Source organism: Anopheles coluzzii, chromosome 2 (assembly GCF_943734685.1).
Source record: "Anopheles coluzzii chromosome 2, AcolN3, whole genome shotgun sequence".
NCBI classification, from domain to species: Eukaryota; Metazoa; Arthropoda; class Insecta; order Diptera; family Culicidae; genus Anopheles; species Anopheles coluzzii.
In genome coordinates, this window is record NC_064670.1 from 13,754,848 (window position 1) to 13,780,837 (window position 25,990).

General features: G+C 52.5%; 3 protein-coding genes across 10 annotated transcripts; 2 read left to right on the top strand and 1 right to left on the bottom strand.

The window, feature by feature from the left end:
* Positions 1–288: 288 nt before the first annotated feature.
* LOC120947645 (dehydrodolichyl diphosphate synthase complex subunit DHDDS) lies at positions 289–1,680 on the top strand. Of its 4 annotated transcripts, none has more exons than XM_040363144.2 (2): positions 289–422; positions 527–1,680. In XM_040363144.2, the coding sequence occupies exon 2, from the start codon at positions 530–532 to the stop codon at positions 1,526–1,528; it is 999 nt and encodes a 332-aa protein (XP_040219078.2). In that variant the 5' UTR covers positions 289–422; positions 527–529; the 3' UTR covers positions 1,529–1,680. The 4 variants fall into 4 exon arrangements, with proteins under 4 accessions (XP_040219078.2, XP_040219079.2, XP_040219077.2 ...); XM_040363145.2 differs by having other exon boundaries at positions 299–432; positions 510–1,680; XM_040363143.2 differs by having other exon boundaries at positions 299–432.
* Positions 1,681–1,743: 63 nt separating this feature from the next.
* On the bottom strand, positions 1,744–11,522 carry LOC120947643 (uncharacterized). 4 transcript variants are annotated; one of them, XM_040363138.2, is made up of 8 exons: positions 11,327–11,522; positions 7,342–8,218; positions 5,755–5,912; positions 5,569–5,660; positions 5,277–5,476; positions 4,783–4,981; positions 4,133–4,694; positions 1,744–4,054 (listed from the first exon to the last, which is right to left on the bottom strand). In XM_040363138.2, the coding sequence occupies exons 2-8, from the start codon at positions 7,534–7,536 to the stop codon at positions 3,604–3,606; spliced, it is 1,857 nt and encodes a 618-aa protein (XP_040219072.2). In that variant the 5' UTR covers positions 7,537–8,218; positions 11,327–11,522; the 3' UTR covers positions 1,744–3,603. The 4 variants fall into 4 exon arrangements, with proteins under 4 accessions (XP_040219072.2, XP_040219075.2, XP_040219073.2 ...); XM_040363141.2 differs by having other exon boundaries at positions 4,783–4,969; positions 11,327–11,521; XM_040363139.2 differs by lacking the exon at positions 11,327–11,522 and adding an exon at positions 10,395–11,247.
* A 608-nt stretch (positions 11,523–12,130) lies between these two features.
* On the top strand, positions 12,131–25,675 carry LOC120961587 (bromodomain and WD repeat-containing protein 3). 2 transcript variants are annotated; one of them, XM_040385391.2, is made up of 10 exons: positions 12,131–12,302; positions 12,565–12,623; positions 12,727–12,756; positions 13,993–14,052; positions 16,003–19,697; positions 19,782–19,952; positions 20,047–20,320; positions 20,394–23,285; positions 23,371–23,716; positions 23,830–23,989. In XM_040385391.2, exons 1-10 carry the CDS (start codon positions 12,260–12,262, stop codon positions 23,880–23,882), a joined length of 7,623 nt encoding a protein of 2,540 aa, XP_040241325.2. In that variant the 5' UTR covers positions 12,131–12,259; the 3' UTR covers positions 23,883–23,989. The 2 variants fall into 2 exon arrangements, with proteins under 2 accessions (XP_040241325.2, XP_040241324.2); XM_040385390.2 differs by having other exon boundaries at positions 23,371–25,675.
* The last annotated feature ends 315 nt before the right edge of the window (positions 25,676–25,990 follow it).

Genomic DNA, 25,990 nt, shown 5'->3' on the forward strand with positions numbered 1-25,990 from the left:
GCCTGACAACAATCGCCGTTACCGCGCCCGCGTCTGTTGACAGTTTGTGGCGCTGGCATTTTCGAACTCGTGTTTGAACAGTCCGTTACGCATTTTTGCCAAAATACAAGCAAAAACTGTTTCTTTTAACTCCTATTTGTGAGATAAAAGTTTAATTTAAATATAGCTGAGCAAGCCTCATACTTTGAGACAACAACATGGTGAAAATAGATCAGGAAATAGAAAGAGAAAGCATCAGCTACGAAAGGTGAATGCGCAACATCAGCATACCATGTGGGATAGTTTTTTCGCTGGGAGTTTTCAAAACAATCCGCTGTCATGTGAGGTTCCAAATCGGCAAGAAACAACTCACGAGAAGATCTTTCCCCCTCTTGGTGATTCTAATTCTAGCAGACCCCAATGAAATAGTTCAATTTTAGCAGGTAATTACAGGTAATCGTGCAATATACTTTCCTGCTTCTACACTCAAACAAATGGGACCGTCCGCACACACACACACACGCTCACAGTACTCCTTCTTTTGCAGGCGATGGCACCTTCCGCCGCTAGCGTCCGCCCCGTCGAAGTGTCGGGGCCACCACCACCGACACCAGCAACGGAACCACCTGCCTCGACCTGGGTCCGGGAGAGCAACCTGCACTGGTACCATCGATGGGTGATCCGGGTGCTGCAGGCCGGCCCGATACCGCGGCACGTCGCGTTCATTATGGACGGTAACCGGCGGTACGCCCGGAAAGCGAACATTGCCAAAGCGGAGGGCCACTCGGCCGGGTTCGAGAAGCTGTCGGAAACGCTCCAGTGGTGCCTGGAGGTGGGCATCACCGAGGTGACGGTGTACGCGTTCAGCATCGAAAACTTCAAGCGCACGCAGGAGGAGGTGGACACACTGATGAATCTGGCCAGGGACAAATTCCAGCGCCTGCTGGCCGAGCGGGACAAGCTGCACGAGCGCGGCATCTGCATCCGCATCATCGGCAACTGGGATCTGCTCGAGCCGGACATACGGCGCAGCATCGCGGAAGCGGTCCTGCTGACGCGCCACAACCGCAAGGCGATCCTGAACGTGGCGTTCGCGTACACGTCCCGGGACGAGATCACACATTCCATCCGCACCGTCGCGCAGGCGGTCGGCGATGGGCAGCTCGAGCCGGACGACGTCAGCGAGGAGCTGCTGACCCGATGCCTCTACACCAAGTATTCTGCCGAGCCGGATCTGCTAGTGCGCACGTCCGGCGAAGTGCGGTTAAGCGACTTTCTGCTCTGGCAGTCGGCCACCACCGTGATGTACTTCACCGAGACGCTGTGGCCCGAGTTCACCATCTGGCATCTGCTCGGCGCCGTGTTCTCCTATCAGCGGGTGCGCTGGCGCATGGTGGACGTGCGGAAGGCGCTAGACCACTACACCGACGAGGGTGTAGCATCGGCGTGCGGCAAGCGTGACGAACGCGTCGGCCGCTTTCTCGAGTACGTGGAGCGGGAGGAGGAACATCACCTGGTGCGGCTGGTGCGGGGGATGGGTATAAAGTAGCGCGTGCCGCGCACAACACGCCGTTCTCTCCGCGGGGGTGGCCCGCGGGTGTGTGCGGGGAATTGTGTAATATTTTGTTTTTTTTTTTTCTTTTCACTAGGTGTTACGTTTACATAAAACAATGCTAGAACTATGAAAATCGCATAAACACACACTTACCGTTGGTGCGGGAGTTTTATTTCTCCGATACATCCGAGCAGCTGTGCAACGCGTGCTTCAACTATATTGTACAGTTTATTCTTCCTTTTCTCATCTAGCGCGGGATAATCTGGTTTACAATAGTGCCTTTTCTCCGTTCTCCGCGAGCGAAGAAACGCAAGCTTCTCCTTCTGCTCCGGCTATTTCACTATAAAGGCTTGCTCTCTTCCCTCTTCCTTTTCTTGAGAGAACGTTCATGATTCCACTTCAGCGTGAGAGTTCACTGTCTGCGCTCGTGTATCGTCCGGATTAGATAAACGAATGCGTCGAAATTAGCCTACCGAACTAATCCTGTTCATAGTACCGTATGTACATCCCACCGTATAAGTCCGAATGCACACACACACACACATACATACATATATATGGATTACGCAGATAGTACGAGTTTTCTATTTTATTTCCTCGCTACCTCTAAATACCTCTCTCTACCAAATATTTTCCCTAACGCCGTGGTAGTACAAGTCGCGGTTCGAACTATGATGAGAGTGGACGCAAATCCCGAAAAACAAAAACAAAATGTGTGGCGACCCTTAATTATCATGAGTACCGCTGTGCCAGCTACTCCCAACTCCCTACCTTTACGCGCCCTTTTACGCACAATGTGGTTAGCAACTAAAAATAGGGATCTCTTTCTCTATTGCTTTCCTTCGCTCTTCAGCAAAAAAAGAAAAAAAAACACTGTACGGAAAATCCGTGCCGGAGGAAGTGGTCGAAGGAAGATATTACACATCGGAACAGCTCTTGGAACTGTCCGGTATATCTTGTCCTAACCGTGGCGCTTGTTTGTTGTTTGTGCAACAAAACAGACAAAACATCGCACTAATAACTCAAAATCACATGTGTGTAAAAATCACACACTGCGCGCAATTAAACTCTTCTGCTGGAGGGGGTACACAAACTGATTACTGTTCTGCTCGCAAATACAAGCAGAGCACACACAAGCGCACGATTGGTGGGCGCACACTACTATCTATTCGATTGTTTCGATCTACTCACTCTACTCCTCTGCTCTCAGTTCCGTTAGTAAAATGAAGAGAAAAAAATAAACGATTAATATACGAATGACTATACGTTTAAATGGTAAATAAGGTAAATTATTTCAACAGTAAGCGGCCACACCGAGCTACTGGATGCCTGCAAGACAAGCAGAGACACACAACAACGCAATGCAACAGGCTCACAGTACAGCCTGCAACCGACCACCGATCACAACGCGGTCCACAACACGCACACGTGGTGCATTGCACTACTGCTACAAAAAAAAGCATAATATTATGTGTGACTGTGTTGTGTTTTGTGACACGCAATTCGAGCGATATCTGCCTTCCCCCCCGGGGAATGTTCGGGGATTGGACAAGATAACTGACGGCAGGATGGATGAGGGTTGTGATGCTGCATTGCATTGCTTGGCCAGGACCTCTACCACAATCTTGCCTTCTAAAAAAGGGACAACTCCCCGGAAAAGTTACAAACTCTTGGCCAGCTTACTTGTTGTTTTTTTTTTTTGCTGTGTTATGCTTACATATATGTACTCTATATCACGTGTGTAAGCGACATCAATATGGTCGCGCACATTATGCAGGGGGGAGGGGCTCTTGATGATAATGATGATTTAGGTATCCGTAGTGCGTTCGCTTCGTTCGGCTGCACGCGCTCCATCCCTTTTAAAAGATTTCCTAAAATAACCCTTCCCAACTTTCCTCCCCCGTGGTGCGGGGTTTTGGGGGGAGTGGTCCGCACCCGGGAGAGAAAGAAGAAAAGAAAAACGCTATAGCACACCGAATCACGCGTGTGTTTGTGTGTGTGAGTACCACCATCCTCCGAACGTCGCAGCCACTCCAGGAACGTCCCGCCACGTTCGGTTAGGCACGTATTTACACAATATGGCTATTGTTGTTGCCATTACGTCTACGCTCATGCCGAGGCATCGGTTGGCGGGGGTACCGTCTCGGGGCACCACCACCGGACGATGACTCGGCCGGTGCTACCGGCGCGTTTGCGCCACCGCCCGCCGGGTTGAAGTTAACGTTCGGCAGTGCGGCTACCCCGAGACGCGCGCCGACACTGGTCGAGGGCATGTCTGGTGCGGAGCGGAACTGGCGCTGCTTGGTCCGGTCGCGCTGCATTGCATCGAGCAGTTCGTCGTCGGTCGTGTCTTCCGAGCCGTGGAACGAACCGGACAGGTGCGCATTGAGGATGTTGTTACCCGTGCCGAGCGGCACGGTGGGACTGAATGGTTGGGGTGACGGTGCTTGCGCCGGTGCCGGCGGTTCCTGTATGTTGTTGCCTTCGGTATCGCTTTGCGCCGTACTTCTGGTGAAAAATCTATCATTGGAGAATGAAATATTTAAAAATCAGTAAATGTTATCGCACCCGTTTTCCGTTGCTTAAGTTACAGCCTACCTTTGGAAAAACCTCCAACGGGAAGGAGTAGCCACATTGTCACCGATCGGACTATATGGAGACTCATTAAGGGGTTGCTGTTGCGGTTGCTGCTGCTGCTGATGCTGCTGCTGGGAGGAAGTACGGCCACGCAACAGCCAGCGCGCACTCGGTACATTCCGATCGTCCAGCATCTCATCGTCGTCGTCAGAAGGTGGCACCTCCATCACGTGACTGTCGGGAGCGGCATTCTGCTGCAGTTGCTGCTGTTCACGCTGCGGTGCAGCAGCAGCAGCTGTTTGCGCCCCGGCACCACTGTTACCGGACGGTGCAACCGCAGCAGTGACCGGACTGGAAGACGATGTAGCCGGTGGTGCGGTAACCACTCCGGCAGCGCTACCCGAAGTACTGTTTTCGGTCGAGTTGAGCAGTGGTGTCGATTCGTCCGCATTCGTCGACGACATGCTGTCGCTGGAGTAGCGACGTTGGCGTGCCTCGCCGCGCACTATTACCCGCCGTTTGCAGATGGGGCAAACGCGCCGGTTCTTCGTCAACCATGGATCGATGCAGATCGCATGATAAGCTGCGGCGCAAGGAGCAGAAAAGAATGCATTGTAAATAATCGCACCACAAGCAAAATTAGGAGAGATCCGGGTGGAGGTGATGCTTACCATGCCGGCAGGGCAGCACACGCAGTCGCTCGTTCTCGACAAAGTCCTCCAGACAGATGGCGCACGTGTCGAAGCGCATCCCTTTAGCGAACTTTACGATGCCGATCTTGCGCAGCACGCGGGCAGGCAACCGGTGACGCATCCGCCGTCGCCGCTCACGAATGCAGCGGATAATCATGAACAGCACCTGCAAGACACGCTACCGAAAATCAGCGGGAAAAACATACATACAGTTGGCCTCATTGGTAAGCCGGACACTTGCGGCGTTGTTGTTGTTTTTTTGTCTCTATATACTTGAAACCCGTATGCGAAAGTTATCTTTAAAAAGACTCTGTTCATCAAACAAACCAAAGGATAATCGTTTTGAATCATACCAAAAACAGCAAGTGTCCGACTTGATCCAAATGACCCATACACACGCGCGCGCGCGCGCACACAGGTGCTAATAATTGATTGAGCCTGATCGAGTCCTGACTCGAGCGACAAGGGCTTACCATAATGATAAAGCACAGCCCAACAACGATGGCGAATGGAATAATCAGATTATTGCTAATGTTGAACGGGATGTCATCGGTTATGACCAGTGCGTAGTCATGATCGTACAGGTACGCCTCGATGATGCTGCGTCCAGCTGATTCGCCCACAAACACGGACGGTATTAGCAGATCTTGCGGATGGTTGGCGGACATGTGCTCTGCGGTAGGAATAAGGAAATAAATAATTGCTATGCTCCAAAAAAGCTCCCAACTGTGTCTCTAACTCGCTGTTTGTTGCCACAAAACCTACCCAAATCATTACTGCCCACATTGTGAACGATAACCATGGCATATCCAGCCTGTTGAGCGTTCCGTACCTTCACCTCGAACGAACAGTTGTAGCTAAAATGGGAAATTGGAAAATCATAAACCATCGATGAGTGATTCATCCACAAATGGTAGGGATCGCTTTTTTGTTATACTCAATAAACCATACCGTGCGATTACTACCGCAAACTTGCTAGTTATATTCGGCGCTGGACGCATTTCGGTACAACCGTCCGGTGGGTCCGCCCTGTCCGCCAGTACCTTCAGCCCCGAGTCGGGAATTTCGCCGCCGAACGTGGCTGGAAGGTCACGAAACTCTTCGATGATCTACAAAGAGAGCACAAACGAACGAATGGAAATTAGTAAACAACATTGAGCATAATAATCTACACTGCATCGAAATACGATTGCATGCCGGCAAAATCGGCCAACAAAAAAGAGGAGCGAAGACAAAAAATAAATCAATCGGACACACTTTCTTTGTGAACCGTGCTCACTGTCGCAGGGCGGATTCATTCTTCTGTTTTAGCCGGTGGCATGTGGAGTGTATTATCATAAGAACGGTTATTAACAGTAAAATCGCTCGTGCCCGGCTACTGATACGGTGCAAAAGCTCGGCCACTACTATCTCCTAGCGCTATCAAACGACCGAATGGTCATTGCGCTAGCTGGCTGATGTCGGCAGCTACGGAGGAGGAGTTTGAGGAGGGAGGGTTCGAAGGGGGTGGGAAAGAGTGCAGCAAAAAAAAAAAAGGTTCAACAATAATCATCGTTCCTGCGGATGGCGGCATGTTGTAACACGTTGTGTACGGCTTGCGTATGTTATTGGTGACCTTAAAGCCGGAGCCTCTTTTGCATTAGACAGATTTGGGCCAAGCGGTAGTGTGTGCAACGTGAAGCACCGTGCACCGTGTTTTGCGATTACATTCGTTGCTGTAGTGTTCTTGATAGGACTGATGATACGAATGAGTACAAAGACAGACTTCTATTTAAATTTTTCTATGTGAAATTATACTTGAACAGTATCGTTGTTAAAAGATGTAAACCGATTAATCGTTCAATTATTTCGAACGATTGTTTTCTTATCGATCTTTTAACTCTATATCGTTGCAATAGCCGTCGATTTGAATTGGCAAGCAAAGTTAACGACCCTAAAATTTTACTATGTTTTCTACGTGCTTTTAAATCTTTTCCTCCCAGCAACAGCTAGCAAGAATCACAGCGAAACTGTTCCCGTACAAAGTAACCGGTCACGAAGTTCGTGCAATCGTTATTCTACTCACAAACGAACCACATTCGCAAAAGATGACATTGTTGTTTAGCCACTCTCTTAACACCAGATGGGCAGAAAGCAGTGACGTCTATGTTGCGCCGGCACAGACACCCAGGCGCATAAGAAAATGTCTTCACTGGACAATGTTAAAAAAATTATTAAACCAACTTCCTCTATACAAACTCATAGTCATTATTGCTTCCGTCGAATGGATTACGCGTCCTCGGATGGGGTACGCAGACGATAAAACTTATCCAGCGATAAGTGAAGGTGTAGTATGTATCCGTTTTGCCTGATAACAGGATGCTTTGCTGTTGGCTGCCTACCCTACAATCTGCTCTGTGTGTACCAGTGTCAGTGAAGATAACACCCGTATCCTCAGACGATGCGCCTTCCGGTAGAAGGTTACGGGGTCACATAATCGCAGTCAATATGGCCTTCCATCTAGAAGGTTCATGGAGGTCGAACTTTTCAGCAACTTACCTGATCGTTCAGCATCTGATAGACGAGTATGTCCGCTCGTACGCAGGGTTGCGCCAACATCAGGACCATGGCGACCAGCATCACCAGCCGATGATGGTACTGCCGATGGACGAACTTCGGCGATCGGTGTGCAGCCCGATTCATCGGCCTACGCGCGTACCCGCCCTTCACCATTATCAGCGACTGCGGCAGCATGTTCAATCCACAGAAACGTTTGCGATAATGCTTCGCGACGATGGGCCCCAAAACAAACCCGATAATCGCGATTCGTACTCTATATATAGCTCCCGCACGACTCCGGGTTTGCGCCCCTGGAGTACACGGTCGCCTCCCCTGCCGTCCACCGTCTGTGATACGCTTTTGCGCTAGGGTCGGTTTAACGCGTACGCGCTCGCACGTCTGTCTTTTCCTTTTCACGCGGCACGCGGCCGTCCCTTTGGGTACCGGGGTGGGAGAAGGGTGAACGGCACCAGTGTTCACAGCTCTCTAGTGCCTGTCCGGCTCTAGGAGAGTGATGATGATGATGGTGCTGATCATGTCTAACGGTCACACTTCAGCTAGCCGGCATCGCAGGAACACAAGATCAGGCTAGAGGCCAGCGTATCAGGTACGGGAAGCAGAGGAGGAACGCGGAGGGTTTGTGGTTTTCGCGACACGATTGTCTTCACATGCGTCTTTTATACGGCGGGGGCAGGAAACGTTCACCTTTTTCTTTGCCCAGCACTTCTTTGCTGCAAACCGGAAGCAACAATAGATGGAATGCACATTCACGATTTAGTATTTTTCCATTAGCGATGGTGGTTGATTGGGGTGTGTGGGTGTGTGTGTGGATATTCGCGATCCTACAGCAAGGTCAAGCAACGAGCCTGATTGATATCTACAATGAGAAAAAGGGATTAAACAAAGATTAAATTACACAAGAAAATTGTTATCGATTAGTTCTTTTAGATGAAAAATGAACCAACTGAAATTTTCCGAACCAAGATTGGAAAGCAACATACACGCACACCCATACACATATGTTGCCACCTGTTCCGAAACGTTCAACACACCCCGGGGGAGGAGAAAAACAGTTCACGTACGTTCGTTCACTAGCGCTGCGCCTACTGTGTGTATGTGCGTCGAAGGTTCAAGGACTGGTGGTGACTGTTGCTTGTTTCCTGCTTATCCCAAACAAACGCACGAACCACACCACACACGTTTGCTTCGACCCCGCTGTATCGCGGCTGAGCGTTGCAGCATCGTGGAGATTAGCGAAAACAAATGAAGAAGAAAAAATACCACTTTACAATTTCAACGACAAGAAGGTCCCGCTGTGCACGACCGCGGAAAGTTTGAACGCGATTTTAGCAGCTGCTTCTCACTATCTACGACTATACACGAAGCTACCGGACGAGTGTGTGTTAGTGTGTAGAGCTCCGTGAAATCAAGCTTAGAAAAACGATCACCCTCGTTCCTTAGGGTGGGGTATGATGCAAATGTGCATCGCATGGTGCTCGTTTGATGAAGCTAAAATTATGATAATTCAAGAAACAATTGAAGATTCAAAACCCAGTTGTATGCGCTTTGTTGCTATTAGTAGCAGTAGTTGGTGTTGTAAACGGCCATTCGTTTACGTTTTCATCCTCTGCCTCAATCAATTAGCCCCAATCATATGGTTTGAGAGATGCTTTACGCACACACTCACACACACACCATACGACGCGGGTTCTTTAATCACAAAGACAATCTCGCGGTCGCGTACAGTTAAAGATAGGGGATGATTTTGGGTTGTACGACATATAATCGGCCCTTTCGAGTTTGGCATGCGTCATGCGTTCTACGCTCCCCAGGAGGGACGTTCTAGAACGACTGTCCGCCACTGTGTGTGTTCTGTTCTGTAGGTGTTTGCCAGCATGATCATACAACACAACTGCTGATCATGGTGTTTGCGAGAACATAGAACGCATCCAAGTCAACGCGAAGGAGACAACATTGCTTAGACGCGATTAGGGAATGATGCATGCAGTGTGTGCTTTGCGTGTCTGCCATTCCATTCTGGTTGCGTATTGCGTATGTGTTCCGTCGAAACGCAACGCAACCAACAAACGGAGACACCACTTACTGCTTCCGATAAGCTAAAAGAAAAGGAAGTAAGAAAGGAAAACAGCGATCGATTTTCAAAGCCACTTTATACCAACACCATTGGTGACTTCAGCCACTGATTTTCCTGAATTCCTAATGCTCTTGCAATAATTGCTGAACGATATGCAACCGAGTTTATGTGTTTGCTGTGTGTTGTACCGCCTTTCAGCTTGAAATGCTTTGTTAATGCTGCTTTTCTCCCTGTACATGGTGTGTCGGATGGTTTGTAGCTTTGCGTTATCATCTCCAGGTGTGTTGCGCACAGTCAAGTGGCACTGAGTCACGCGCACACATTCAGCCAGATGTGGGAAAGAAAAAGGGCACGTACTCTTCTGGCTTCTTCCGTACACTTCGCTCATCACTGTGGATGGGAGTAATCTACCAGCAAATCCAACAACACACCGGGGCAGCTTTTGCCAGATCGATTGCGTCTACTGAATTTCGGTTCGCTTGTACCGCTGCGCACACGTTCACAACAATTCGACACCCTCCAGGGATGCAAATTTCACAGACAATCGCAAGTTATTGGTCGGACGTGTTGACCTTGGGGCTGGTACCGTCTGCCGTCGTCTACCGCGGGTGAGATAGTACAGTCAGCGCGTTGTTCGTGTGAGCTTGATGATGGTTGTCACGGTTCCGGAGGAAGAGAAAAAAACGGCCAACTTTGCACAACACCAACCCTGTTCCCTTCCTTTGAAGAGAGATAGACACACACACGCACAAAGCGAACCGTACCTGTATTAGCGTACCACAGCACACCACCTCTCTGTTTGGTAGTTTGCTAAGTGTACGGACGGACACACACACACACACACACACACACACACACACACGGCCCCCAAAATAGCGCTGTTGCTTTGATGAAAACAAACCGAAATTTTGATCACACGGTACGGGATATACGGGGAGCGGTAGGGATTTTCACTTACCCACACACTATTGCTTGTGTGTTTGTTTCTTCCGCTAGTTTGCGAATGCGATTTTCACTCCCATCCAAATACTTTTTCCACCTAACTTTCCTTTGTACGGGCGGTGCGCAATTTACAACGCACTAGAAACACCAAAAAGACACACCGAACAAGCGACACACACCGATATGACAGCTGACGGCGGAAAGCGTAAAACGGGAGGGGGCCGAACAAAGTCAAAACAAAAACCGTCCGTGCTGTGCTCTGATGGTAATTTTTCTTGCTTCGTGGTTCGATTATCTGGCTGGAATGAATCATTTCCCGTTCAGCGTGCAACCGGAAGCTGCTACCTCCCTGACGCTAGGGTGCGGATGAAACACGGGCATGGAAAAACGTCCACCACTTGACTGGGCGCTGAATCGCTAGGACGTAATCACTAAGCAGCGGTCGCCATTATTGTCTTAGCGATTGAAAACATTGCAATCATTTGCTCGCATTGTACAAACACAGACGCACACAGCTACACAAAACACACCAACACACTCATACACTCACACACAGCAGCGAATGCTCCGTGCTTCACACCGAGAGGGGCTTTTGGAAAAGAACAAACTTTGAACGTAATACTTTGCCAGAACTATGCCTTTGAAGAAACTGGACTAGATGAGCAAGAAGAACGTGAATATGGCACTGCTTTGCACAAGGAAATTCGTTTGCTTGTCCGACAACGACCACAACAACAACAACACCATCGCCCGCTGCCCAACAGAACCAGCGGTTGGAGGGAGAGAAGGAAGGGAGCCTCAACTATTCTACTGCGTGATTAATCTTCGCCTTTCCGTATCCGCAGCGCAGATCACAGCGAAGCAAAACCCCATCACAAATCCCGGATCGGAAACATCACACACCGTTGCCGTTTGTTGCGAATTCAGGTGAACAATTGTCCTGCGTACCTTTTCCTGCCGAGTACTGGCGGCGCCCGAACGCTGCCAACTTGCTTCTCGTTCGCAAACAGTAGAAAATAATGCACGGGAACAAAATGCACTCTTTCCCTTCGGCCTGCGCTGAATGAAATGAAATGGGCCCTTTTTTCGAGGTGAATATAGCACAGCACGGCTGAGCATAGCTGTAGCTCAGCTCGTTGGTCGATACTGTTCTGGCGCATTGCTTTCGTACGGTGGGATGGGGCACGAGCGAAACGCACATAGAAAAACAACAACAAAGCCGGAATGGTTTGGTAGGTTGGTGGTGAGTTTCTAGCACTGAGCGCAATCAGCTGCCCGTTTGCTGGCGCACTTAGCAAAGACATCCTGCATTGGTGCAACACTTCAACACACTGAAACGAAAAATGTTATTTTTTAGATCTTGTTGAAAATTAAATTCAGGAGGTAATTTAAATAATTTGCGCAATGCGAACAATTGCTGCCCAGCGGATGAAGTTGATGCAAACGTTTGTCCAAGTGCCAAGTGCACTGCAATCTCCAGTTTGCAGTTTTTTATCTAAAAAAAGAATTCCTTTTGTGTTTTAAAGCGTCCATTCAAATCGTAGAATCACTAAAAAAGAAAATAATTATAATTTTCTACTATTCTGTGTGAATATTTTTCCTTTTTTCGCAAAATATTTCTCAGCCACTTTTGAATAACGCACATCTCTCGCGTTTTCAAATGTTCGAGCAGTTTGCTCACCCGCAGCACGAACATGTCGAGCAGTGGCGGGTCTATTTTGTCGAGCGGGTCCTGCGTAGACCGTGCGTCCGGATGAGCGGGTTTGGATGTTTTACGAGCTCAGCGTTAAGTAATGGCGGATGTGTTCGTACGGTGCTCCGTCGAAAAAATGAACTTTTCTACCCGTTTTGTATGAGTGTGACAACAGAACCAGTGCAAAAATGGAAGATCAAAGCCTAGTGAAGCAAAACATTCTCGTTCCAGGTAAGTGCGGTGCCGTGCGGTGGCCAAATTGGGCGTACGAAATCGCTCGAAGCCCTACGCGAGACGACGGGGTTCGCGTAGTGTGAGAGCTCTGTGTGTGCCCAGCGCGCACCTATGGCTGTGTGTGTATGTGTGTGTGTGTTGGTTGTGTGGTGGAAAAAACATGGGGACGGAACTGTAACCCAAAAACATACGCCTGGAAAGTTGTTCACGTTTGTGGTTAAATTGTGCGGTTTTTCGTTCTGTTTGCTCTCTTCCACAGAACTTTATTTTCTGATATCCAAATTCCTGGCCAATGGACCACTGCGCGAGACGGCAAAGGTAAGTGCGGGGACGCTCGGAACGGTTGACAAATCTCAACGCCTATTCGCGTTCATTAATTGACGTTTCGTTTGTGTTTTGATTCGCCGTCTGTTATTTGCAGGTTCTGGTGCAGGAGTTGGAGCATTTGGACGTAAGTTTAGACGCTGTTTTGTTGTCATTTCACGATCTTTCTACCACGGCTCTTCACCCCGCTTCCTTTCCAATTCCCTTTCCATCGTCCCCTCTGTCTACCCTATACAAGCTTTGTTGTACACTGCAGCAGCAGCAGCAGCAGTACCTTGAAACAGAGCTGCGTCTCGCATCCACCAGCGGTATATACAAGCAAGAAAGAAAGAGATCACACGCTGCTGTTATTGCAGACCATTTTTGTAGCTGCGTGAATGAGTGTGTATGCGTGTGTGTGTGTATGTCGAGCATTGAAAAAGTGTTCAATGAAAAAACACACGCGCGCACCGTAACGTTCGATTCTCCGTAAGCCATTTTCGATATTGCGATCATCTTTTATGATAATTATGTATGTTGTTCTGCATAACCATGAGCCTCTTTTCTTCATATGAAGTTTAAAATTGAACTTTCAGCGAAAAAATAAGGCCTCCAGAAGCAAACTTGTTTCCAATCGCGAACGCGCAATATCGCCGCACCGTTAAAAACGGGTAGCATCGTTAGTAATCATCGGAGCACGTGTATTGCCCACCCCGCCCCTCCCTTCCACCGGCATTACACCTCCTCTCGCCCTCCGCGGGTTGGATTTGCCGGTATGCAGCAGGGCCAGTGCGTCTTTCCGTCCGTCTTGCCCCTTCCCCATGGTAGGGAATTCCCAAAGTCTTGGCGGCGTCTAGGCTAGAAGTAACACGTCAGATGACGATTTTGAATCAAGCGGGAATCTCCCTCTTGATACATTCGGCCTTGACCTTGTCCTAGTTTAGAAAAGAGACTTTCTTCTTCCTCTGTTTTTTTGTTGTTGTGTTGGCCCCCTGCGAGTGTTGCCGGGTTTGTTTCGAGGAAGCGAAAAGCCAGAGCGATTGTGCTATTTCTTTCTCGCACTTGGTACTTTGGTGTTAAAGTATTGACAAAATGAAATTATATGCTTTTTCTCCTCAACCATCTCTCCTTGCCCATTCACCACCCTGCCTTACCCACTCGATGAGTCATGTGGCAGTTATAGTAAATCCCGTGCCCCGCCCCATTCCTTCCACAACTTCGCTCTCCTGTCTTTCGACTTCCAAAGTTCATTGACATGGAATGTAATATTTTTGTTTTTATTTTGTCTCCCTCTTGCCCTCGTGCCCTCTCCTGCGCCACTATTTCTTCCACCCGGTGGCATGAACGGACCGGAATTGTGTTGCTGCACGGTTCGCGGAAGCAGATCCTACCCCGGCGCCTAGACTGGACCGGACAGGAGCATCGACAGTCGCTGGATGAACTTGTGAGTATAGTAATAACATTATGAGCAATTTAGTTTGAATTTTGCTACCATTGCTTGGACACACGGTGCCGTCACCGGAAATGCTGAACGCCTAGCAAGTGGGCCATTTACCACTACACACGCACACGCTCGAATCGAGTCGAGCTCGAACGTGTCCGTAGGGGCGTCGGCGTGTCGGTGTGTTAGTGTGCGGCACAGCTTTTGCGACTCTCTCCCCTGTGTATGCGCCACCAAGGTGTGCTGTGTCGCCTAGATGTCCGGACCGTTTTGAAGGTCGCCATACTGCAATCCGGATTATCTCCGGTGTGGCGCGCCGGATGTGACTACCGGAAATGTTTTGGTTTATATTTTCATACTTCATACGCAAAAATAATTAGAAATTGCCTATGGCAAAACATTTCTTGTGTCCCATGTCCAACTTTCTTCCGCAGTGGACGGTGGCACCGGTGCTTGGTTCCGGATGTCGGAACATCCGGAACCTGGTTCCGTGCTTTTGTGCTGCAAACATACTCCCTACCACCTAATGGTGGCCGCCATGTTGGTTCTTATTCTCATCGGAAGTGACGCGGTCGTGCTTGATTTCGTACCAGGGCGGTTTAGAAAACAGCACGCGGTGGTCACTTCATCTCTAGCCCGTCCGCGACGGAAGTGTACGTTGCGCCCATCACCACCACCACCACCCTCTCTTTTAGCCGTTTCAATCGAAGCAGCGCCTGCTTCGCTTTGTCCAATGAGAGCGAGGTGTGCGAGTGTGTGTGTGCGCGCGAATGGTAACACGCAGCTGCTTCGCTGTGTTGAAAGTGCTCGATTTTTCGCCGTCGGGAATGGAATTTTAATTTTTAATTGATAAAATGTAATATTCATCATTGCATTGTGATATTCTGGTGTGGTTTTTGTGCATACATATACATTGAATCGTGTTGTTGTTTCGTCGAATGTTAATTAGCACCGCTTTGTGTGTTGTGTTCTGTGCGTGTATGCTTCGAATGTGCAAATAAGTGAGTTGTTTGTATAGTTTAGTGAATAAAACAACCAAATAATTATTTAAATTCGTAAAAAAACTATGATTGTGACGCCATTGTGATGTGAAATTGAAATACTCGTTCTGCGTTTTTACACCACCTCTCTCTGTCCGTGACCGGGGGGGTTGTATTTTTTCGTATGCCACAACACCACTACACCAAACCGCGCCGTGTGTGTTGGTATGGGATGTTCGTACGCAGAAGCATAGAGTGCTCGAATCGCGTACGACGTTTCGCAGGGCCCGCTGCGCTCTTTGTGTAAAAGGTCTGGCAGCGAGTGAGAGTGTGTGTGAGCAGTGTAGTTTAATTTTGTGCTTGACGGCACTCCTGCTGCCGTGGGGTTTTTGCCTTTTACATGAGCTCGCTTCGACGGGGAAGCAACGCTCTGTGCCTGCAATGTGTAGAAATGCATCAAAACAAATGACGATCGCACAGCTTTGCGGGATTTGTTTACAATGTTTTTGCTGTGAATTTACACTATAAATTGGAATCGGATTGCGTCCCTTAGTAAAAAAGTATAATCAGTCAGAAATGCTTTATATGTTCAAAGATGCTCAGAGCATTTAAATTGTTACGATATTGAGTAAATTATACATTTTTCGTAAATTCGTAAATTCATCTTCCGTCGCGGCATCTGATTACCAGCGCAGACGATTTCGTCATGCGATGTACGTAGCACTGCTGTGTGTGTGTGTAGAGCGACCCTCCACTACCACATAGCAACCTTGTGTCTGTGTAATGATTTCGAGCAGTCGCTCTCGATGGCTGTGTTCGAAACAGCTAACATGACGATGAAAATACAATTTATTTTATATTAAATAACTTTTTGAGTAAAAAATCATGTAAAAATTAGCCAATATAAACTCGATTTTAAAACTTTTATACCTACCATATAATATACCCTACAATTTAACTCTTTGTTTTTTAGGAAAGGAAATATCCACACGTTGGACCAGAGCATTTGCTCGAAATATGCAGCCGTATCGGACCGCTGTTGGACAAAGTGCTGCCCCCGGCCGTGTCCGGCGTTTCGTCCGTGCTCGGCGCCGGGCGGCAGAGCCTGCTGCGCACGAAGGAAAGCGTAACCAGGCCGCGCCAGCTGCTCGACTACTACACGCGCCGGCACGACCGACCGCTGAGCGATGTGGTGAATCGCAACAACACGCACAACTTCGTGAAGGTGCTGTACGGGCGGGAAAGTGCGGGTCCGCTGACGCGCCGCCAGGCCATCCCGACCTCCTTCTACTCGAAGCAAACGCTGCAGCGGCGCACCCTCGGCCACCTGTCCGCGGTGTACTGCGTCCTGTTTGATCGCACCGGCAAGTACATCATCACAGCGGCGGATGACTTTCTCGTGAAGCTGTGGTCGGCCATCGACGGCCGCCTGCTGGCCACGTTCCGCGGTGCGTCCGCCGAAATCACCGATATCGCGATCAATCTCGACAACACGATGCTGGCGGCCGGTTCGCTGGATCGGATACTGCGCGTGTGGGATCTGCAATACGGCGGCCCCATAGCGGTACTGGCCGGCCACACCGGCATGATAACGTCGGTCAACTTTTGCCCCTCGCCCAAGACGGACCTGCGCTTTCTGGTTACGACCAGCACGGACGGCTCGGTCGCCTTCTGGGAGTACACGACGCGCAACGGCAAGACGACGTTCTCGTCCAAGCCCACCTCCTACCACGAAAAGCTGCGCCCGGGTCAGGCACAGATGATCTGTGCCTCGTTCTCGCCCGGCGGCATCTTCATGGCGGCCGGCTCGGCCGATCATCACGTGCGCGTGTACCTGATGTCGGAGGACGGGCCGAAGCGCATCCTGGAGACGGAATCGCACTCGGACACGGTCGATTCGATCCAGTGGGCCCACGGTGGGCTGAAGTTCATCTCGGGCAGCAAGGACGGTACGGCGCTGGTGTGGCACTTCGAGTCGCAGCAGTGGAAATCGATCCGGCTGAACATGGGCGACCGGCTGCTGACCTGTCCGCCCGTCAACCCGGACGACAACGTGAAGCTGAAGGTGACGATGGTGTCGTGGGACAACACGGACAACTGGGTGATAACGGCGGTGAACGATTTCACGATCAAGGTGTGGAATGCGCAGACGGGCAAGCTGCACCGCGTGCTGCGCGGGCACACGAACGAGATCTACGTGCTCGAGTCGCACCAGAAGGACTCGGGCGTGCTGCTGTCGGCCGGCCACGACGGCCAGCTGTTCATCTGGGACATTGTGCAGGGCGTTTCGATGGCAAACTTCGTCAACCGCATCGACGACCATTGCGAGGGCGGCATCTACGACGCGAAATGGTCCCCGGACGGTATGATGATTGCGGCGACGGATTCGCACGGCCACATACTGATGTTCGGGTACGGGTCGGGGCACGAGAAGCTGAAGCAGCTACCACCGGAGCTGTTCTTCCACACGGACTACCGGCCGTTGATACGCGACTCGGCGCTGCACGTAATGGACGAGCAGACGCAAACGATGCCTCACCTGATGCCGCCTCCGTTTCTGGTCGATATTGATGGCAATCCGTATCCACCGGCGCTACAGCGCTTGGTGCCGGGCAGGGAAAACTGTCCCACGGATCAGCTCATACCGAACATCAGTGTCGGTGGTGAGGGCGCGGAGGTCCAGCAGCAACAGCAGCAGCAGCAGCTACAGCCGGCTATTGGTGGCGGTGTTGGTGGTGCTCAGGCAGGCCCGCAGGAGCCCGCTGGTGGGGCATACTCGAATATCGATCGTATGATCGAAGCCCTGGCCAATCGACGACAGGTCGAGGGAGGTGGAGCAGATCGAGCGGCCCAGGGAGAAGATCAACAGGCGCCCGATTCGAACAATGATCGGGCACGTGGAGAGGACGCCGGTGGCGCTTTACAGCCCGCGAACAACGGTGGCAGACCGGGTAACAACGCGAATCAACCCGCCGGCGGAAGGAATGGGCAGCGTGGGTTCGGCTCCGCTGGCAATTGGCACCGCACGGAGGAAGGCTTCAAGTTTCACCGGCGCCAGTACGTGCGGCCGATGAGCTACTCGGCGATGGTGAATCTGAAGCAGCGCGTGTACGCGGCCGGAGTGCAGGAGCAGGAGGTGTATCGGCGCGAGATGCGCCGTCGCCCGGTCATGATCAACACTGCCAACAGTGCTTCCTCGTCCGGCGGTCCGTCCGGGCTGGGCGGTCGGCGAGCGGCTCGTGCCGGCGGTGGCGCCAACCGTTCGTTGCGCCGGGCCAACGGTGAGGGTGGAGCGAACGGAGCACGCCCAGCCTACCGGACGCGGGCTGTGCGCGAAAACGAACCCATGCCCGAACCGGACGAAGACGATGCGGCGGAAGAGCAGAACGAATCGTCGTCATCGGAGTCGAGCAACAGCGACTACTCCACCGCCATCGAGGAGAAGCTTGACCTGTCCGGGAGCAGCTCGAGCGACACCCAAAGCTCGGACTACTCCGACTGGGTGTCGCACGAGCCGGGCCACAATCTGGAACCCCCGAAGCGGTCGAAGCGGAAACACGTGCAACGCCGTGCCTATTCGCCGCCCGATCCCGACCAGCCCGGCCCGAGCCATGCGACGCCGGGCACGAGCGGTACGGGCGGTGGCCGTCGTCGCTCGACTAAGGTGCGTAAGATACCGCTGACGCGTGACGGTGAGATACCGGAACAGTTCCGGCCGCCCGAATGGCTGTCGGAGGTGATTCCGCGCAAGGCGCCCTACTACCCGCAGATGGGCGACGAGGTGGTGTACTTCCGGCAGGGCCACCAGCGCTACCTCGAGGCGGTGCGCACCAAGTCGGTGTACAACCTCGGCAACCGGTGCGAACCGTGGGCCGCGATGGAGATACAGGCGCACGAGCTGTGCAAGGTGATCGGCATCAAGTACGAGATCCGACCGCCCCGGCTGTGCTGCCTGAAGCTGGCCATCATTACGGAGGACGGCGAGCTGACGGGGCGCTCGTTCGCCATCAAGTACCACGATATGCCGGACGTGCTGGACTTTCTGGTGCTGAAGCAAACGTTCGACACGTCGGTCGGGCGCAGCTGGGGCCCGGGCGATCGGTTCCGCTGCATGATCGAGGACGTGTGGTGGACCGGGCAGATCGAATCTCACAACCAGCTGTCGGCCGACTTCCCGGACTCGCTGTTTATGTGCTTCCGGGTGCGCTGGGACAATGGCGAGTACGAGCTGATGAGCCCGTGGGATCTCGAGCCGGTGGACGAAGCGCGCCAGCCGGAGGAGGTGGGCGGTGCGGTGCCGGTGCTGCCCGAGGAGCTGCAAGCCACACTGTACCAGCCAAAGCCCGAGGAATGGCCCCGGGGCGATCGGGATGCGTCGTGCCGGCGCATCATCGCCGGGCTGGAGCAGGTGATGGGGCTGGCGATTGCGGATCTCTTCCTTGCGCCGGTCGATCTCAACATCTATCCCGAGTATGCGTTCGTGGTGGAGTATCCGATCGATCTGAACACGATCAAGTCGCGGTTCGAGAACCATTTCTACCGGCGCATCACATCGGCCCAGTTTGACGTGCGCTACCTGGCGACGAACGCGGAAAAGTTCAACGAATCGCACAGTACGATAGTGCGGAACGCTCGCATCATTACCGATCTCTGCTTGCGCATACTGAGGTGAGTAAGGGAAGCAGGAAAAACAAGCACGGAAACCATACTCTAATCAATGCTTTTTTTTGCTTCACAAATGTGTTTTGGCAGTGATCTCAATGAAATCGATGTGCCAGCTGTGTATCACCAACTGGTCGATACATACCTATCGTCCGACTCGGAAACGGAGCGGCACAGGCCTGGCCCATCGACAAGCTCGGCCGGAGCTGCTGGTCCAGCCGGAAGTGGTGTTTCCAACAATCGACGAACGGGATCGCGAAGGTAACCATCGTCCGTCCGCTACGAAAGCTTTTCCCTCGGCAGCGATGCAGTCGGTGTACACTCAACGACCGTTCTCCTCTAATTACTTTTCAAGATCAAGACGACTGGTGCCGGAAGGGGATTGGCGAGTGGACTGCCGGGAGCTGCTGGAGATGATTTGGCAGTGCGATGATTCGGAACCGTTCCGAGAGCCGGTCGACACCATCGAGCATCCGGACTATCTGCAAATTATCGACACGCCGATGGATCTGCGCACGATAAAGGAAGATCTGCTCGGCGGCAACTACGAGTCGCCGTACGATTTCTGCAAAGACATGCGGCTCATCTTTCAAAACTCGCGCAATTACAACACAAACAAACGTTCGAGGGTAAGTTGGAAGGATCATTTCCATTTGTGTGCCATCCAATTTCAAATGTAATACTTTTGCCTTTTTCTTTTAGATCTACTCGATGACCCTACGGTTGAGCACGCTGTTCGAGGCGCACATAAAGGCTGTTATCTACAACTGGAAATCGGCCCGAAGGCGCAGTCGAGGCAGTGGCGGTGGCGGTGGAGGCAGCGGTAGAAACCACGATCTTTCCACCACCGGCAGCAGCAATGGGCTAGCATCGTCCACGAAACGGCGCCGACGAGATAGGCGGGACGATGCGGTGGCGGGTCCGAGCAGCAGCCGAAGAGGCGGGGCAGCACTGAACAGCAGCTCCGGCAGTGGGATGAACACGAGTGGCAGCTCGTCGCGTGCCACTGCCAGCCACGCAGCGGCACATTCGGATGACGACGACGATGACGACGACGATGATGATGACGATGAGGAGGAGGATCGCCGGGCGGCGAACCATCGTGCCGGCAAGCGTACGCGCAATGGCGGAATGCTAGTAGCGTCCTCGTCTCGCCGTGGTCATTCAACCGTGGCGGGTGGCTCGAACGGTGTGTCGTCATCGTCGGCCGGTGGTGGAGCAGGTAACAGTAACAATGTGATAGACCCGTTGGCTATTCCGGGTCCGAGTAGTAGCCGCGGCAGCCGGTCGGCCACCGGTGGCGGTGCGCGCATGCTGACGCGACGCGGCCGTCGGTCGCAGGACGAAGATGATGAGGAGGACGAGGCGGCTGCGAGCAGCGAGGAGTCGGATATGAGCAGCAGCGACAACACGAGCAGCGAATCGGACAGCGACGATGACGACGATGACGATAGCACGGGCGTACCGGTTTCGCACCGGGCGGACTACGACTCCGGCGAGATGTACGATCCGTACAAGCGGCGCACCAAACGGTCGCCCCAGAAGCGGAAGCAGAAGAAACGCAACAAGAAGAAGGTGCACCGGAAGGCGGGCGGCAAGCGTGATACGGTCAGCTCGACGACGAAACGAAAGCGCCCGGGTGTGCTGGACGACTCGCCGGAAGCGGGCAGCAGTGGTGGTGTTGTTCGGCGGCCATCGGCAGCGGTGCGCGCAGCGCGTCAGGATCTGTTCGGCACTTCCTCGCCGGCTGGTGGCGAAAGTGGTGGTGGTACACGGTCGCTTCGCAACGGTACCGTGTCGAGTGCTGCTACCTCCAACGCAGCAGGAGCCGAAGCAGGATCGTCGATGCAGAACGATCACAGCAAGCCAAAGACATCGTCGCTGGGCAGCAAGCGGCCGCGCCGGAGCACCCGCAACCAGATGGACGACTCCAGCAACGACAATGACGACGACGATGAGGAGGAGGAGGAGAACGAAGAAAGCGAAGAGGATGTGGCAAGGGGCGGCGAGGGTAGTGCGGTGGCAGCGCGCGAGAGTCGCTCCTATCGGGGTGGACCGCCGGCGAAACGTAACCGCAGCCGGTACGAGTCCGATCACAGCTACCACAAGGAGCGTCCCAAGACGGCGCGGATCGTTTCGGATTCGGATAATGAAGTTGGCGAACCGTCCCGTTCGACCAGGGGCAGTGTCCGGCGGGCACAGGCCGAGTGGGGCAAGAGCGAGGACAGTTTGGAAGAAAGGCACGACGACGAGGATGACGACGACGATGATGATGATGATGACGACAACGGTGCCGAGGAGAAGGTTGCAAGACGGGGTGGTACTGCAAAACTGCGTTCGGAAAATGAGGAAGAGGATGAAGCGGTTGCCGGCGGATCGAGCACCCGTCGGACGGCGGCACCATCGTCATCGTCCGGCACCGGTCGACGGATGCGGGCACGCAAGCTTCCGTCCGACCACGAGCAGAGCGCCGAGGAGACGAGCAACATTAGCAAGCGCAGCTCGGCTACGCAGCGCGCTCAGCGAGCGACGGTCGGTCGAAATCACCCAAACGCCTCGCAAGCTGCTTCGTCTAGCGGCACGCGCAACAGTTGGTACGCCAGCGAGAGTGACAACGACGGGAACCATCACCCCGCAGCCGGGGGTGCAGCAACCGTGCCTGCCGCCTCGACTAGCTTTCATTCGGTGCGCTCGTCACGTCGTATGGTGATGGAAATGAACTCATCCAGCACGATAGTTACCGCCAACGGGACGGCGAGTGGTTCGTCGATCGTACGAAGAACGATAAGCGCTACCAGCAGCAGCAGTACGTCTGGCCGCCGGTTGCGTGGAATGGATGCGAATCCGGCTAGTGGGACGGCTACTCCGCCACCACACACCGTGGATCATAACTACGGCGAGCAGCCGGGTCCATCCGCTACGCCAGCGGCAACGAGCGGTTCTTCAGCAGGCATTGCTGCCGGTGGCACGTCTAGTGCGGGACGGGGAGAGGCACTCGCTGCTGGCGTCCCGACCGTTGGTGGCGGTGTGAGTGCGTTGAGAAGAACGCGAACGCGCAGTACCGTGCTGTCCCGCCATCAGCGCAATCCGGACGAGCTCGATCAGGGCGTGATGTTGCCCGAGGCTCCGCATCGCCCGGAGGCGCCCGCGGATGGAAGCGATGAGGACGATAATCAACCGCTAAGGGCAGCACCATCATCCGGCGTCAGATCATCACGGTCCACCACGGCACGCCAGTTACGATCGCGCGCTGCCGGTGATGGTGGTGAAGGCGGCGCTGGTGGTGGTGGTACACCGTTGAAGAGGAAATCAACGCGCATTTCGTCATCGCACGAGGAAGACCTGCCGGAGGACGGTGCCGCCGACGCCGCCGGCGACAGTGAGGACAGTGATGATTCCGATGACGATAATACGCCGCTGAAAATGATGGCGGGATCGTCGTCTTCGCGCACGAGGAGTGGTCGCTCGCAGCCCCCATCCGTTGCCGGTACGCCCAAGAAGAACGACAGCAGTACGGCGTCGTTCGGTAGCAGTCGGATCGTGCCACATCGGACGCGAAGAAAGGAACGGTACACGTCCGATGAGGAGTATGAGGTAAGTGTTTGCCATGTGCATTGAATGCATTGCACAAATAGCACTCTTAAAAGCATACTTTAAAATGTTTGATTGATGCTTTTAGGCTCCCGGTCCGTCGAGCGGAAGGTCGACGCGCAAGATGAAACGGCCCCGGTACAACGAAGAGTCGGAAGAGAATGACGAAGAGGACGGGCGTCGTGGCGCGGGCAACAATCACCATTCACATCATCGAGCGCAGCGGCACACGATGCGGCCCCGCCAGCGAGTGCTCAGGACTGCCCAGGAGGACGACAACGAGAACGATGACGACGAGGACGAGCACGACGACGAGGAGGATGACATTGCACGGGCGCTGGCCAACATTCGGCAACGATCGCGCCGCACGATTGCTTCCTCCTCCTCCTCCTCCGCGGCACAGCACGGCACAGACGGCGATGCGGCCAACAACGGTAGTACCAATAGTCATAGTCATAGGGTGGTGGACAACCTTCCTCACCACACCACAACACACCAGCAACAACCGTATCATCATGCTACTCCTCCTCCTCCTTCTCGCCATCAGTCAGCAGCCGGCAGCAGTCAGCAGCAGCGACGCGATACCATCGACGAAGCTGAGCGCAGTTTGGGCCGGCCAACTACTTCGCCACCGCACCACCGCAGCTGCAGCACTGGTGGTGGTCGTCCGCCGCGTAGTAGCAGCCACTATCCGCAGCAGGCCGCAACGGAGGTGGCGACAGCAGCAGCAGCTGGGCCTTCATCACGCTTTGCACGAGGACGGGGGGTCGGCCGGGGGCATCGTAACAACAGCAGCGACGAGGACGATGAGGAGCAGGATAGCGCACAGGAGGAGGATGGGGGGACGGAGAATGGAGGGGCCGATGACGCCACGACACTGCTCACCAGCGTCAGCAGCCGGGGCCGCGTACGGCGCATCAATCCGCGGGTGCGCAAGATTTTCGGCGAATAGTACTACGCCCTGGATGGTTCCGCGTGGGAGGAGGGAACCAGCGACACTGCGAGCAGTTCCGGCAGCGAGCAAGACCTTTCAATGTTTCTCGATTCTAGCAGAACGCACCGGCAGCAGCAGCAGCAGCAGCAGCAGCAGCAGCTCCAACTTGGCCAGTTTTCCGACGAACAGTGTGTGGAGGAGCTGCTGCTGCACGATGCGAACACCACTACCACCACCACCACGACGGTAAGCAGCCTCGATGTGCAGGTGGACGACGTGGTGTACGACATTGGTGGCGAGGTGATGATGTTCTCCGCCAGCAGCCCATCCGGTGCAACGATCGAGGAGCTAGAGTTTATCCTTGGAACGTAAAAACAATGTGCGCGCTGCATCCAAGCAACAAGCGCGAAACCACAATCCCTCACTTATGGCGGGCAGGGTTTGTCGGTCGGTTGGAAAAACCGCTATCCATTATTAAAGTCATCGTTAGTCCGTTCGTCGATGCAAGTATCGCAAGGGAAAACGTTTAAGACTGATTATTAGAGAGCCAACGTGGTAATCAATTCGTTGCTGATAACCCACACACACACTCGCACTCCCACGCACCATCTTGCGTTTAGTTGGTGTTGTTGAGGTGTTTGCGCGATCGGATTATATTAGTTCGACCAGTTCATTTTCCCCCCGTTTCACTCCCCCGGGGGTCTATATATCTCATCTGCTGCCAGATTCGATCATTTACTGATAGAACGAAGTTGTACACCACACTACTTTATAAGCACACACACACACACACACACACACAGCCCGCTCTGCAGCAAGCCGCGTGAACAAAGTGACAGATAAGAAAGAGAAGAAAAAACAGTAACAGTAGAGAAAGCGGAAGAAAAGGATCGCGGGAATAATTTCTCATAATTTTGTACAATATACCTAAGCGCCCTACTAGAAAGAGAGCGAGAGAGAGAGAAAGAGAGAGAGAGCGAGAGAGAGAGAGAGAGAGAGTACAGTTAATTTCCTTACATAGCATAGTAATTTACCTATCAAGGGAATGTAACAGCGGAGTAGGCGGCGACGACACCACGGTTTGTAAAAAAAGAGGAAGGAAAGGATGTGTAAATGTAATCGCCCCCCTTGTTGATCGTCATCAATGCCGGAACGGAATATCAGTCGATCATTATTAATATTTCCCCTTTGTCACCGCCGCAACTCTTTCTCTCTCTCTCTCTCTCTCTCTCTCACACTCTCTCTTGTGGTGCAACGTGACCGTAAAATAGGTGGTGTGTGGACACCGATCGTGCTTTTCGGTATCATCCTCTCCCGCTGGTTAAAAATGTAGAGTTTAAGCGTATTAAGAGTGTCTCTGTGTCGCGTATTTTAGGAAACAAAAGTAACTACTAGAACCGAGAGAGGAGATGTAATGTGCTACAGAAAAGTAATAAAAACGTGGATAAATATAAAAGAATGGTTGTACGTGTTTTTCTCTTTTTTCTATTTTTAAGATTCAATTTTGGCGTTCTATTTGTTGTCTCTGAGTAAGTTAGTAAGTTCCATTTACAGTTTTTTTTAAAGATTTTTGGATGCTTCTCGATATTTTTTTTGGATTAAACGATTGTTTCCCACATATTTTTGAAACGTTACCACAATCCAATTTGAAAGAACGAATCCAATACGTTTCGGGAAGCATCCAAAAAGATTTCGTAAACAACATGTAAACTATGAGGGGAACCCTGTAAAATATGTTAGGAAAACACCCCACTCATGGACAAAAAAAGCAAAG

Coding starts and splice junctions, on each gene's coding strand:
- LOC120947645 (XM_040363144.2), top strand. CDS start 530: ATGGCACCTTCCGCCGCTAGCGTCCGCCCCGTCGAAGTGTCGGGGCCA.
- LOC120947643 (XM_040363138.2), bottom strand. CDS start 7,536: ATGCTGCCGCAGTCGCTGATAATGGTGAAGGGCGGGTACGCGCGTAGG. Junction 5,913..7,341: donor ATCAGATGCTGAACGATCAG/GTAAGTTGCTGA, acceptor CTCTCTTTGTAG/ATCATCGAAGAGTTTCGTGA. Junction 4,982..5,276: donor GGCTGTGCTTTATCATTATG/GTAAGCCCTTGT, acceptor GATTTTCGGTAG/CGTGTCTTGCAGGTGCTGTT.
- LOC120961587 (XM_040385390.2), top strand. CDS start 12,260: ATGGAAGATCAAAGCCTAGTGAAGCAAAACATTCTCGTTCCAG. Junction 19,698..19,781: donor CTCTGCTTGCGCATACTGAG/GTGAGTAAGGGA, acceptor GTGTTTTGGCAG/TGATCTCAATGAAATCGATG. Junction 20,321..20,393: donor ACACAAACAAACGTTCGAGG/GTAAGTTGGAAG, acceptor TTTTTCTTTTAG/ATCTACTCGATGACCCTACG.